Source organism: Geotrypetes seraphini, chromosome 2 (assembly GCF_902459505.1).
Source record: "Geotrypetes seraphini chromosome 2, aGeoSer1.1, whole genome shotgun sequence".
NCBI lineage: Eukaryota > Metazoa > Chordata > Amphibia > Gymnophiona > Dermophiidae > Geotrypetes > Geotrypetes seraphini.
Window position 1 is genome coordinate 3,734,079 of NC_047085.1, and position 15,447 is coordinate 3,749,525.

Consider the following 15,447-nt stretch of genomic DNA (forward strand, 5'->3'; position numbering starts at 1 on the left):
GGTACTTGTGACTTGGATTGACCTCCGTGAGGAAGGACTACTGGGCTTGATGGACTATTGGTGTGACCCAGTAAGACTACTCATATGTTATGGTAAAATAGCTAAAACAGTCGACAGCGAAAGCTAGAAGGATGTTTGGGTGCATAGAGAGAGGTATGGCCAGTAGGAAAAAGAAAGTATAAGACTCTGGTGAGATCTCATTTAGACTTCTGTGTACAATTCTGGAGGCCACACCTTCAAAAAGATATAAAAAGGATGGAGTCGGTCTAGTGGAAGACTACTATAATGGTCAGTGATCTTTGTCATAAAGTGTATAAAGACAGACAAAACTAGGGTTAAGATATGTCCTTATCAGATATTTCCCATTTCTATTGATTAAACTAAATTCAGGGGAGTGTGATGGATAGTGGACATTTGGGTCAGCATAGAAACCTGAGGGTTTTTTTCTCTCTCTCTCTCTCTCTTTTACAAAAACGTTTTGCTATGTGTATCCTATCTCTTACTTCCCTATCTTTAATGGAGTTCCTTTTATAAAATATTTGTATTGTAAACCACTAAGATCTGTCATATGCTGAAGCGGTATAACAAGTTACATTACATTACATTAGTGATTTCTATTCTGCCTTTACCTTGCGGTTCAAGGCGGATTACATAAGAATTGTTAAGATATTAAGAAGTACTTAAGGAATAGTTTGAACATTTTCTAATTTGCTAAGGAGTAAATTGTATTGCAGGAGGAGTTTGGGACATGTCTGGTTGTGTTATATTGGTTTTATGTATTTTTTGAAGAGTAGGGTTTTTGTTTCTTTTTTGAAAGTTTTGTAGTCTGTGTTCGAAATCAGCAGATTGGTGAGTTGTCTGTCCAGTTTCGCTGCTCTGGTGGCTAGTAGGTTTGACATTTTTGGTGAATATTGTGTGGGTTCTCCTGTGTCTGGTTGAGGTGGATTGAATTAGTTAATTGTTCCAGTAGGTTGGGTTGTCTCTGTTTATAGCTTTAAATAGTAGGCAGTGGAATTTGAAGTGTACTCTGGCTTGTATTGGGAGCCAGTGTGAGTCGTGGTATGTCTCTGTGATGTGGTCGTATTTTTTCAGTGAATAGATGAGTCTAAGGGCTGGGTTTTCTATTGTTTGTAGTTGTTTAATCGTGGTTGCTGGGCAGGGGAGCTACAGTAAGTTGCAGTAGTCTATTAGGCCTATGATTAGCGATTGAACCACGAGTTGGAATTGTTTTCTGTCGAAGAATTTTCGGACTTGTCTTAGGTTTCTCATAGTTGCGAATGATGTTTTTATTATTTTATTAATTTGTGATCACATGGTACAGCCTCTGTCTATCAGCACTCTGAGGAGTTTTAGCGTGGGTTGAATGGGGTATGAGATTGAGTTAATTACTAGGTTACTGAAGGTTTCTATACTTTGCAAAAAAGGCAGGAGAGGAGAAATATGATAGACATTAAAAATACTTACATGGCATAAATTCACACAAGCATGGCATAAATTCCATCAAGCCCAATAACCCATTCTCACGGTGGCCAATTCAGGTTACTAGTACCTGGCCAAAACCCAAGGTGTAGGAATATTCCATGCTACCGATACAGGGCAAGCAGTGGCTTCCCCCGTGTCTCTCTCAATAATAGACTATGGACTTTTCCTCCAGGAATTTGTCCAAACCTTTCTTAAAACCAGCTACGCTATCCACTCTTACCACATCCTCTGGCAACGCGTTCCAGAGCTTAACTATTCTCTGAGTGAAAAAAAATTTCCTCCAATTGGTTTTAAAAGTATTTCCCTGTAACTTCATCGAGTGTCCCCTAATCTTTGTAATTTTGACAGAGTGAAAAATCGATCCCCTTGTACCCGTTCTACTCCACTCAGGATTTTGTAGACTTCAATCATATCTCCATTGGTGGCTGCAGTCTTCCAATCTGGTGCAGGGAGTGAGTGTAGCCTCTGTCAGATCAAAAGAGGTCAGAAATTCCCCCAGCTGAACCGCCAGAATGACTGAGCGGAGTGTCTCCATGCAAAAACACGGAACTTGCAGAGCCCTGTTGACTTCCTTCAGATCCAATATGGACCAAAAGATCCCTTCTTTCTTGGGCACCACCAAGTAAATGGAGTACTGGCATGGGCACAACCCCTTTGAGATCTAGCAATCTTTGAAGCGTCTGGCAAAACACTTGTTTCTTCCATGCCACCTGACAAGGAGAAGCGAGAAAATGATCTGGTAAGACCTGAATCAAGGCATAGTGTGGCGCAGTGGTTAGAGCTACAGCCTCAGCACCCTGAGATTGTGGGTTCATACCCATGCTACTCCTTGTGACCCTGGGCAAGTCACTTAATCCTCCCATTGCCCCAGGTACATTAGATAGATTGTGAGCCTGCCGGGACAGATAGGGAAAAATGCTTGAGTACCTGAATAAATTCATGTAAACCGTTCTGAGCTTCCCTGGGAGAACGGTATAGAAAATGCAATAAATAAATAAATAAAAAGTCTAACTCCTAAGATTGTTATTGATTCTTTCACAGCAAGAAATTGCATCCATAGCATTTAATTCCTTTGGTCACCTACCCAGATCTGCTTTCCCTACCAGCATTAGTTCAGTCTTACTGACATTCAGTTTCAAACCTTGCTCTGTCATCCATTCAACAATGTGTTTCATGTAATTATTCAGCTGGTTTTCCAAATCAATTACCCAGGAAGAAGAAAATAATATCATCAGTATATATATGCGATAATCAACCTGCAAGGATTGCAACATTTGTCCTAAAGTGGCCATATAGACAACCATCTCTCTTCCCTTCAATCTGTTCAAAACTCTGCTATTATATTAGGCTTATATTCCGCCAGTTTCGCTAAGCTCACATTATCCCTCTCCTCAAGTCATTCCATTGACTCCCTATCAGTTCAAACTCCTCTTACAGACTTACAAGTGCCTTTGCTCTGCAGCTCCTCAGGTTGGGCAGACTGGATGGACCATTCGGGTCTTTATCTGCCGTCATCTACTATGTTACTGTCTCTCTCTCCATATACTCCTCCCCGGGAACTCCATTCATCGGGTAAGTATCTTTTGTGTAGCCTTCTGCCTGGAACAGACTGCCTGGGTCAGTACATGAAGCGCCATCTCTGGCAGAGTTCAAATCCAGCCTAAAAGCCCACTTTTTCAAGGCTGCTTTTAACTCCTAACTCCAACCCACTTTAAAGAACCTTCTGTAATTCTGTACCTGAATTGTCCTGTTTGTCTGTCTGATTAGACTATAAGCTCTGTCGCACAGGGATTATCTCTTACATTGTTTATAGTGCTGTGTACATCTGGCAGCGCTATAGAAATGATAAGTAGTAGGTAAAGGGTAGTGGATTTAATGTACCATCTTTCTGTCTGGGGCAATGGAGAGTTAGAAGACTTGCCCAAGGTCCAAAGGAGCTACAGTGGGGATCAAGCCCAATTCTCCAGGTTCTCACCACTAGGCTCCTCCTCCCCTCCTCTGTTTGAGAACATTTCTTGCCAAAAGTCTTGAACCTTAGAGCACGTCCACAACATATGCGTCAGAGGGACTGAGAGCAACTTGGATCTTACCTTGGACCTGGTCATTTCGCTGGAGGCCTGAAGGATGATCATCTTGGCTGTGCCCATTTCTAGAGCCTCAAGGTTAGTCCTCACCATCATCTCTATAGCTCTCAGGATCAGCACACGTTGTGGGGGTGCCAGCTACGAAGGATAAACCATAACACGGTGCCAAATTCACGTCATCAATGTTAAATTCATAGAAACAATACAAGAATGCAGAAAAATATTGTAATAACTAAACACACTTCTGCTTGTCATCAAAAACAAAACAGGCCACACAGAGGCCCTACAACAAGTGGCCAGAGAAGCAGAGCAACCAATAAAATGATCCCAACCTCCACCCTACAGAGACAGGTGACAGCTATAGCAGGGTCAAAAACCTCCTCATATACAGTACAAATTAAATTGGTGCTCTATGCAATGCAAGTAAATCCACTGAAATTTCAGAAATGATCAAATAAAGGCTTCACCACATTAGAAAAGGTCTGTCACACTGACGATGGCCAGCGTTTCACATTCATGGCTGCTTCAAGGTGTGAACACACTGCACAGACCTGTGTTGTCAGAAATCACCTCAGTTGTTCCAAGCATAGCATTTTTCGTGACTACTGGAGCAGGCACAAAGCAGAACGAGCTGCATAAACCAGGGTGAGGGAGGGAGTAGTAGAGCATAAGGGGACAGGTGTAGCCATGTCAGAGGCTGAGTCAAAGGAGCAAGGCTCAAGCCCAGAGGTGATTAAATGCCCTGGTACAGAGCAAATCAGAGGCCCCAAGGGAAGATGTCTCCAGGTGCCAGACCCCATGGATGGAGGTCTCCTGGAGGAGGACTGGGAGTGAATTAACCCTTCCACAGAGTTGGCTAGGTTTCAGGACCTGTGAGGGAAGGAAGTAGAGGCCCTATTTCTAAGGTTTCCAGCCAGGGGTAAGAAGTAAATACTCAGGGGATGCAAAAGACAAAACAGAAGACTCTAAAGGTAAAGAATGCATTTCTTGATTTGTGAGGACTCAGACCTAAGTGTCCTAAGTAAAGCCAGGCCTGGATTTATGAATGAGTAACTTGAACTATGCTTAAAAGAGGAGAAGCCATTGTTCGTTAAGCCCTGAATCTGTGTCAGAAACAGACTGCAAGAAAGTTTCTTTTTGATTTACACTGTACTCGACTGTGTCTGTGGGGCTCTCAGTCTGCTGCACCCAACAATCCCCCAAACCACACCAATCTGCTCTCCCAAGGCAGGCTACAAATGCACACTGGGAGGCCCAACTTCTCTAGTGTTCATTTTAACATCACGTGTGACCTTCAGGAGATAAATCTCAACAGCAGCGCCTGACTTCTATACCTTTTATGAGTCAACTTTCTTACTTGAAGAATCACTAAACACAAAGTGAAAGTCCAATGCTTTGACAGCTTCATAATTATCAACAACTTCCCACCCCTGTCCCCCTCTACCAAGTTCATCACAATAAACTACATCCTCTTGGATGTCCCTACACCTTTATATATATATTTTTTCATTTCCATTTCCCCCGAGCATCCCAGTCGGCTAGTTGGGTAACTGGTTACGCCAGTGCCAATAGGTAGGCACATCCTTGGATGTCCAATATTGCAAAATACATTTACGAGCCACCAGGCTCATTATGACATAGTGAACGGGGACCTACCACCATGGTCTCAGAAGCTCTGCCGTACATTTTAAAGGACCAATGGAATAATCGGGCAGAGAGGTTTTATCTGATGTTTTGAGAGCAGGGAAGCCCTTTTGTAGATAAATCCTTTGTGTGGCCTGAAGTAATAATAATAATAATAATAACTTTATTCTTGTATACCGCCATACCCAGGGAGTTCTAGGCGGTTCACAGCGATTTATCAAATTATCAACATATCAGAGTTTACAGATAACAACAATAAAGAACAATTGACATAGAATGATGTCGTTAAGGTTAGCTGGAGAAGGGAAGAAAAGGTTGAGGGTAGGGGGGAGGGATATTATAGTAAGAAGGAGAGAGAGGGGATTTCAGTGCATAGTAGAGAGGGGACACTACAGTACTGGCCTGGTAAAAGTGCATTATCACAAGGAACACATTTCATTGCCAGAGGGATATCAGTCAGTCTTAGGCTGTCAGAAGCTCCCCATCATACCTTCTCATTCCGTGCAAGATACTCGCTGCATGTCAGCAAAACCTCGTCAAGCTCAGCCTCTCCCATGAAGCTCAGAGAATTTAGGATCTGCTCCTGGACCAATATATCTTTGTCAATTGAGGCATCAAGCAGTGTGACAGCAAGCTCTGAAATTAAAAAGATCTTGGTTAGTGACAGCAAATTCTCAAGGGAGAATGAGGTCACTTCATTGGCTCACTATTCATTTCTGAACACAGTTCCAACGCCTCCTACTAATCACAACTGCATCGGTTCTTCAGCTCCTCAGTATCTCTCCTCTCATATCTCTCTCTCTTCATTAGGTAAGTCACTCAGTAAGAATGAAAGATAAAGACTGAAACAGCAATCATGAGGAGCTCACTAAACTACACATAAGAAGCGCCATCTCCGGATCAGACCTTCGGTCCATCAAGTCCGGCGATCTGCACACGCGGAGGCCCTGCCAGGTGTACACCTGGCGTAATTTTTAGTCACCCATATCCTTCTATGCCTCTTGTAAGGAGATTTATTTATTTATTTATTCAGTTTTCTATACCGTTCTACCAGGGGAGCTCAGAACGGTTTTACATGCATTTATTCAGGTACTCAAGCAGTTTTTCCTCTCTGTCCCAGCGGGCTCACAATCTATCTAACGTACCTGGGGCAATGGGGGGATTAAGTGACTTGCCCAGGGTCACAAGGAGCAGCATGGATTTGAACCCACAACCTCAGGGTGCTGAGGCTGTAGCTTTAACCACTGCTTTTGAATCCTAGGATGGTCGATTCCGCAATAACCTCCTCTGGGAGAGCATTCTAGGTGTTAACCACTCTCTGCGTGAAGCAGAACTTCCTGATATTTGTCCTGAACCTGCCCCCCCCCTTAGCTTCATTCTGTGTCCTCTTGTCCGTGTCAAATTGGACACTGTAAATAATTTTTCTGCTCTATTTTGTCGATTCCTTTTAGTATTTTGAAGGTCTCGATCATATCCCCTCGCAGTCTCCTTTTCTCAAGGAAGAACGATCCCAGTCTCTAAAATCGATTCTCGTATTCCAGTTTCTCCATACCATTTACTAGTTTTGTTGCTCGTCTATGCACCCTCTCCAGCAGTTTTATATCCTTCTTTAGGTTGGGAGACCAATGTTGGACGCAGTATTCCAAGTGGGGTCTGACCATTGCTCTATAAAGCGGCATTATTACCCTCTCCAATCTACTCGTGATTCCATTCTTTATCATGCCCAACATCCTATTTGCTTTCTTTGCCGTCGCCGCACATTGCGCTAATGGTTTCAGGGTCCTATCTATCAGTACACCCAGGTCCTTTTCTTGTTCGCTCTTACCCAGAGTTGCACCTGACATTCTGTACTCGTATTCCTTATTTTTTCTGCCTAAATGCATTACTTTGCATTTCTCCACATTAAACTTCATCTGCCATTTCTTCACCATTTCTCTAAATGACACAAGTCGCTCTGGAGTTCCTCGCTATTCTTGTGCGATCTGATCGCCCGGCATAGCTTTGTGTTGGCTGCAAACTTGATGATCTCACTGGATGTTCTTCTAGGTCATTGATATAAATATTAAATAAGATCCGCCCAAGTACCGAGCCCTGGGGCACACCGCTAGTCACTTTCTCCCAATCGGAGAACTTCCCATTTATGCCCATTCTTTGTTTTCTGTTCTCCAGCCATTTGCCTATCCATCTTTTATATCCCCCTCTATTCCATGGCTTTGTAGTTTCCTGAGAAGTCTTACGTGTGGAACTTTGTCGAAAGCTTTCTGGAAGTCTAAGTATATTATGTCCACCGGTTCTCCACTATCAATTTGTTCGTTCACGGTCTCAAAAAATTGAAGTAAATTTGTTAAACATGATTTCCCTTTCCTGAAGCCATGTTGACTGGCTCTCATCAGGTCGTGTGTATCCAAGTGCCGGACTAGGCTATCTTTAATCAGTGCTTCAACCATCTTTCCAGGTACAGACGTAAGGCTCACAGGTCTGTAGTTGCCCGGTTCTCCTCTCGATCCTTTTTTGAAAATTGGCGTGACATTTGCTATCTTCCAGTCGTCCGGTATCTGCCCAGTTTTAATTGTTAGGTTGGCAAGTTTTTGCAATAGCTCTTTGATTTCAACCTTCAATTCTTTTAGGACTCTCGGGTGAATTCCATCCGGTCCAGAGGATTTGTCACTTTTAAGTTTGTCAATCTGCTAGTATATCTGATTAAGGTCCACTTCTACTGTGATGAGGCTGTCTTCTATTACTCCTTTAAACACTTCCACTGCTTCTGGTATTGTTGCGGTGTCCTCCTTTGTAAATACGGACGCGAAGAAGGAATTTAGCCTGTCTGCAATCTGTTTGTCTTCCTTGATGTACCCTTTTCTTCCCTGGTCGTCCAGCAGTCTCACCGCCTCTTTAGTGGGCTTTTTTCCTTTTACGTATCTAAAGAAGAGCTTTAAGTTTTTGGTCTCTTGCACTATTTTCTCCTCATAGTCCTTTTTAGCATCCCTCACCGCCCTGTGACATTTCTTCTGATCATCTTTATGTTTGTTCCAAGCTTTGGTTGTTTTCGTGCGTTTCCATTTTTTAAAAGAGTCCTTCTTTTCTTTTATGGCTTCCTTCAACTGTCTGGTAAGCCATGCCGGTTCTCCTTTGCCTTTAGTTCTCCTTTCTTTGGAAATCCGCGGAATGTAGAGATTTTATGCTTCCGTGATATTATTTTTCAGTAGGGACTATGCCTGATCTACCGTTTCAATTTTGTCCATCTTTTTCTTGAGCTGTTGTTTTACCATGGCTCTCATGCGTTCGTATTTACCCTTTTTAAAGTTTAAGGTCATGGTTAAGGTTTTGGTATGTTTTCCTTTCCCAATGTCAAGTTTAAAGTTGATCATGTTGTGATCGCTCATCCCTAGCAGGACCGTGATTTCTACTTCTTTGGTCGGTCCCTCGAGGCCATTTAGGTCCAAGTTCAAGGTGGCGTTGCCTCTTGACGGCTCTCTTACCATTTGTTCCAGGAAGCAATCCCCTAGCGCCTCCAGGAACTTGGCCTCCTTGCTGCAGTTGGAGGTTCCCAGGTTCCAGTCTATCCCCGGGAAATTGAAGTCTCCCAGGATCATTACATATCCTGTCTTGCATTCTTGTTTGAATTCCTCTATCATTTCTGAGTCTGTTTCCTCTGTCTGTCCTGGGGGTAAAGGCCAATGGAGAAAGCGATGGGGCTGGATGGTGTACATCCAAGAGTACGGAAGGAACTTAGGGACGTTCTGGTGGCTCCGCTGACTGACGTTTTCAGTGCTTCTCTAGGGTCTGGAGTGGTTCCGGTGGACTGGAGAAGGATGGATGTCATCAATCTACACAAAAATGGAAGTAAGGAACAAGTAGGGAATTACAGGCCGGTAACTCTGACTTCTGTGGTAAGTAAATTAATGGAAATGTTTTCAAAACAGAGAATAATGAAGTTTCTGGACCTAAGGCAACATGGATTCATTAGCGGTAGGTCTTGTCAGACAAATCTGATCAATTTCTTTGACTGGGTGACCAGAGAATTGGATAGAGGATGTGCGCTAGAAGTGGTATATTTAGGTTTTAGCAAAGCCTTTGATAGTATTCCACACATGCATCTAATAAATAAACTGGGTGCCCTCGGGATGGCCCCAAATAGACGGGCTGAGTCAGGAACTGGTTGAGTGGAAGACGACAGAGAGTAGTGGTCAATGGACATCACTCTGAGGAAAGAGATGTTACCAGTGGTGTGTCTCAAGGTTCTGTTCTTGGGCCTATTCTTTTTAACATTTTTATAAACGATATTGATGCAGGGCTGTCAGGTAAGATTTGCCTCTTTGCGGATGATACCAAAATCTGCAATAGAGTAGACATCCAGGATGGTGTGAATAACATGATGAAAGACCTGGCAAAGCTAGAAGAATGGTCTGAAATTTGGCAGCTAAAATTTAATGCTAAGAAATGCAAGGTCATGCATTTGGGCTGCAAAAACCTATGAGAACGGTACAGTTTAAGGGGGTGAAGAACTTATGTGCATAACGAAAGAACGGTACTTGGGTGTGATTGTATGTGATGATCTTAAAGTGGCCAAATAAGTTGAAAAGGTGATGGTGAAAGCTAGAAGGATGCTAGGGTGCATAGGGAGAGGTATGGCCAGTAGGAAAAAGGAGTTGTTGAAGCCCCTATATAAGACTCTGGTGAGACCTCATTTAGAATATTGTCACACCCTCAAAAAGGTGGCCACACTTTCAAAAAGATATAAAAAGGATGGAGTCAGTCCAGAGGAAGACTACTAAAATGGTGTATAGTCTTCGTCATAAGGCGTATGGGGACAGACTTAAAGATCTCAATCTGTATACTTTGGAGGAAAGGTGTGAGGGAGAGATATGATAGAGACATTTAAATACCTATGTGGAGTAAATGCACACGAGTCGAGTCTTTTTCATTTGAAAGGAAGCTCTGGAATGAGAAGGCATAGGATGAAGTTAAGAGGTGATAGGCTCAGGAGTAACCTAAGGAAATACTTTTTTATAGAAAGGGCGTAGATGTGTAGAACAATCTCCCGGTAGAGGTGGTAGAGACAGAGACTGTGTCTGAATTCAAGAAGGCATGGGATAGGCACATGGGATCTCTTAGAGAGAAGAAAAGATAATGGTTACTGCGGATGAGCAGAATAAATGGGCTATTTGGCTTTTATCTGCCATCATGTTTCTATGTTTCTAAAGTCCCTGAATGTCTCAGGAGTCGCTAGATTGATAACAATTTACTGATGTAAAAATCCAGACAATAATATCAAAACATCCATGTGTCACTGATAATCCATATAAATGAAACCTTGTGTCACACCCAACATGGTCCATGTTTCGGTCTTCTTAGCCTTCTTCATGGGTCCTGAAGTAACTTGACCATGTCAAACTGACAGGACAATAAAGTCTCACATTGTACTTGAAACGTCTGCCATTTGGCAGTGTAAAGAAATTCCGCAATCTGACGCCAATTAGCTAGCCTTGAACAGGAAAATGACATTCTAACCCAGGGATCTCAAAGTCCCTCCTTGAGGGCCATAATCTAGTCGGGTTTTCAGGATTTCCCCACTGAATATGCATTGAAAGCAGTGCAAGCACATAGATCTCATGCATATTCATTGGGGAAATCCTGAAAACCCGACTGGATTGCGGCCCTTAAGGAGGGACTTTGAGACCCCTGCTCTAACCGCTACTGGGGCCTGGAAAATGCTGGCACAATAACTGACCAATTAAGATGGAAATCCAACTCAACGCTTGGCTCTACTGGCTCAAGTGACTTCCACAAAACTAGGCCTTTCGAGATCAGGTACTTCAGGTCACAGGGGGGCTTTTATCAGCTGGGCTAAAATTATACTGTGGTCCACTGAGAAAATAAAAGGCTTTATGGGAAACTTTCAATGAAGCAAACCCTGCCTAGAGTACAGAATGGCATTAGACACCAATTCCACTAAAGTGTTATCTGTCATAGTGAGGTTTTTTTGAATCTCTTATTCATAGTTCCAAGTCTGGTCTAAGAGTTTTTGTGTAGGGGTAGATATCAGATAGCAAACCTTTTCCACTTTCAAATATAAGGCCTTTCAGAGGATTTGTTCCTTGCCGGTGTTGTTGCCAGTCCAGTCACTCAAGTACACTGAAAGCAACATCTGTACATAAAATGAAGTTTGATTCTCCTCTCTCTCTCTTTCCAAGCTCACCTTTTCCCTAAAACTTTTCTCCAGTTCTATCCCAATCAATCTCAACTCCCACCAGCCTGTCCCCAATCTCTCCCCCAGTTTGATGTCTCCTGATCTTTCCCAGAGTTTTTACTATAGGCATTGCCTCTGTCACAGCAATTCTATTTGGCTCTAGCATCATCTGCGTGGTTTCTGCATGACTTCATTGTTCACACAGTCTTGCAAGAATAGTTTGGGAGGTTGTGCATTGCTTAACTCAAACTCACTCCGAGGGAGCAGCTATTCTGGAAACAGTGCCAGCAGCAAGCCTCTGGACAAGGAGAAGAGAGTTAGGGGGCCATGCGCAAGTTCAATGTGGACCTGTGGTGAAGAAGACTGAACTACTCAAATGCACCTCCTGCTTAGAACACTGCAATCTTCTAACCACGGGTCTCTTAGGAACCATATTGCAAGATGTACGTAGCTTTCTCCATTCCAAATTCAGCTACCAGACTTATCTTCCTTCAACCTCCTAAAATCATCTAAATCTAAATCTTGGGTTTATATACCGCATCATCTCCACAGGTGGAGCTCGACACGGTTTACATGGTTAGGAAGCAACGGAACTCCAGTGGATTTATAAAAGTAAGTAAGAGAGAGGTTAGGTGTGATAATAATAGGGAGGGGACGGGTTACGTTTTGGAGAAAAGCCAAGTCTTCAGAAGCTTACGGAATGGTAGAAGGGGGCTCAAGTTGCGGAGAGGGGAAGGGAGACTATTCCAGAGCTGAGCGATTCTGAAGTGGAGGGAGGACCCGAGTTTACCGACGAGGGAGATACCCTTTGAGGAGGGGAAGGATAGTTTTAATTTTTGCGTGGATCTGGTGGAGAATGGATTTGAGGAATTCCAGGATAGAGGAATAAGAGGTGGAAGGATGCCGTGGAGCATCTTGAAGGTTAAGCAGGCACATTTAAAATGGACCCTGGAGATGACAGGAAGCCAGTGCAGCTTGGACAGGAGTGGAGAGACATGGTCAAATTTGCTTTTTGAGAAGATAAGTTTGGCCGCAGTGTTCTGGATTAGTTGGAGTCTGTGGAGGCTTTTCTTTGTTAAGCTAAGGTAGATGGAATTGCAATAGTCCAATCTGGAGAGGATGATGGACTGTATGAGCACGGCAAAGTGTTTTTGGTGGAAGCAGGACCTCACTTTCCTCAGCATGTGAAGGCTGTGAAAGCATGTTTTTATCAGGGAGTTGAGGTGGTCGTTGAAGGATAGCGAGGAATCTATGGTGATGCCCAGAACTTTGCTAGAGAACTTTAGTTGTAGAGAGGTGCCTGTGGGCAGTGGGATGGAAGTGGGTAAATGATCAAGTTTGGGGCCAAGCCAAAGTAGTTTGGTTTTGGACTCATTCAGTTTCATTTGTACAGCAAGAGCCCAGGATTGAAGTTTGGTTATGCATGAAGAGATGTTTGCTGCGAGATTGGTGAGGTTTGCGTCAGTCTCGAGGAGGATCAGGATATCGTCAGCGTAAGTGTAGAGTATTTCTAGGGGGGAAAGGTGGAGGAGGTTCAGGGAGGACATATAAATGTTGAAGAGGATAGGGGATAGGGGGGAGCCTTGTGGAACTCCACATGTCGGTTTCCACAGGGAGGATGAGGTACCATTCTTGGTGACGATGTAAGAGCGAGAACGTAAGAAATTCGAGAACCAGTCAAGGACCGTGGAGCTGATGCCTATCTCGGAGAGTAGGAAGATTAGAATGTCATGATGGACAACGTCGAAGGCTGCAGAGAGGTCGAATTGGAGTAGAACGGCAAATTTTTTGTGAGAGTGGAGTTGTTGGATCTTCGAGGTTAGGGAGGCCAGGAGGGTTTCAGTACTGAAGTTAGGTCTGAAGCCGTATTGATAGGGTAGGAGGATAGAGAATCTTTCCAGGTAGGCTGAGAGTTGGGAGGAGACAATAGATTCAAGCATTTTGGTTAGGAGTGGGATGTTCGCTATAGGGCGATAATTGAATGGGATGGAGGGATCTAGGTCAGCTTTCTTCAGTAGGGGGGTCAATGCAATGTGTCCCATTTCAGGTGAGAAGAGGCCCGATAGTAGAGCAGAGTTTATGAGTTTGGTGAGTGATGAGATTCATGCCATTAGCTCTCCATCTGCTTCTGCACACAGTTCAGTTCAAACTTCTTTAACTCAGTCTTTCGCTCTTGATTACTTTGCATCCTTCCACCTGAACTCCTTTCACCTGGCATGTTGCTCTTATCTGTGCTCTTTCCCAACATTGCTAACTCCTGAAAGGAGCTATTGTAAGGACAACAAACCATTTTGTAAGGAAGGCTGCTTTGGTTCTCAAAAGTAGTAGCTGAGAAGGTAAAGAAAAAGAGGGTAACCTTCACAGAAAGAAAAAGACAGACAAAAATATCTGGAAAAGTTAAGAGAGGCTGGTCGAGTAGTCAGGAAAGCAAAGGTACAAATGGAAGAAAAAAATAGCTGACATGGTAAAACGGAGAGACAAGACATTTTTTAAACCCAGACAAGACAAAATTAATTCTCCTCGAAAATAATAAAACCCCAACTATAACAAATCTAGTAATAAACTCAATCACATACCCCATATAACCCACTCTAAAACTTCTAGGAATGACAACAGACAGATGCTGTACAATGCAACCACAAATCAACAAAAAATACAACAATCATTTGCGGTCATGAGAAACTTAAGGCAAGTTCGAAAATTCTTCGACAGAACACAATTCCAGCTCTTGGTCCAGTCCCTAGGCCTAGGTCTTCTAGACTACTGCAACATACTCTATCTCCCCTTCCCCGCAACGCTCACAGGAGGTTAAATTTAGGCAAGTTGATTATACAGTTAAACAAGATATAAGGGACAGATTTAATTACAATGTGTGTAGCAAGCTAGTCCAGGTGCAGAATGAGTATATAGTCAATCACCCTAGGTATTAAAACATACATAATTAAAAGCAATTCAAACACCAACATCACATAACAAAAATACAAATATCTCATCTTGTTTTGATTCTGCTGACATTTACAAACTCCTTACTGTCATATTTCAATTTTATTCTGCCAATGCCAAAGCTCTGTTCAAACAGATGTTTTCAAGACCTTTTTAATCCCCTTCTTTACAAAGCCAAGCTAGCGGTTTCAGCGCCGGCCACAGCAGTAAGAACTCCAAAGCTCACAGAAATCCTATGAGTGTCAGAGTTCTTACTGCCACGGCCAGCACGGTTTTGTAAAGGAAGGCCTAAATAAATTAAGGAATCCTTCTACTAAACTATGGAAGAGCTTTTTACCACTGGCTGGTGAGGTAAATGCTCCAATGCTCATTACACTGAATGAGCATTGGAGCATTTACTTCACTGGCTTGCGGTAAGAAGCTCTTCTGCAGGTTAGTAAAACCAGCGTTAAGTGTTTGTAATGTTCTCAAGCTCTAAGAGTAATGAATTCCATAATCTGGGCCCTATTGCCCTGAATATTGATATCCCATATTGTGACCAGTCAGACACGATGCCTGCCAAGGTCCCAGTTAGGTCAGGGGTAAAAGTAAAGGGGAAAACCCGGAAGGCAATTTCCAAGGTCTTTCAGGACCAGGATTCTGATATTTTCTCCTTTGATCACCAGAGGGAGCCTGATCTAGCTGAGAATGAGCTAGGTGAGCTGTACCCAAGCAACCACCGTGGGAGCCCAAGAGCCTCCTGGAACACTGCTGACTCAGCCAGAGTAGGGTGGGGCCCTAGGGTATGTAAGCCAGCAGTGGAGATCAGACAGGCAGGCCGGCTAGGGAGGAAGTTCAAGCCTTGCCTCCCTGAGGAGTTCCCTGGGCCAAGCAGGAGCAATGGACCCATACCCATGGAGTTGACAGAAGCTGGACAAGCTGAGGACTTGCCTTTCTTGGATGTGGAACCCATGGATTGTCAGGAAAGTTGTGCAGAGTATGATACTGATTTTCCTGAGCCTATGCAGGTGGACTTGACTTCCAGCTACAAAGAGTGAGTGTTTTTGATTGTTTGCTATTTGGACTATTTTGGATGTTTTTGTAAAGCTAGGAGTGTGAATTGGG

At 43.3% G+C, this 15,447-nt stretch overlaps 1 protein-coding gene across 5 annotated transcripts in view; it reads right to left on the reverse strand.

Annotated features, from left to right (window-relative positions):
- MROH1 (maestro heat like repeat family member 1) overlaps nt 1-15,447 on the reverse strand; it is a 411,563-nt gene that overhangs the window by 365,198 nt on the left and 30,918 nt on the right. For all 5 annotated transcript variants that reach the window (XM_033934479.1, XM_033934480.1, XM_033934481.1 and 2 more), the window contains 2 exons: nt 5,701-5,846; nt 3,573-3,704 (listed from right to left, as the gene is read on the reverse strand). In XM_033934479.1, coding sequence (XP_033790370.1) covers nt 3,573-3,704; nt 5,701-5,846 — 278 coding nt within the window. The remainder of the gene's footprint in view (nt 1-3,572; nt 3,705-5,700; nt 5,847-15,447) is intronic.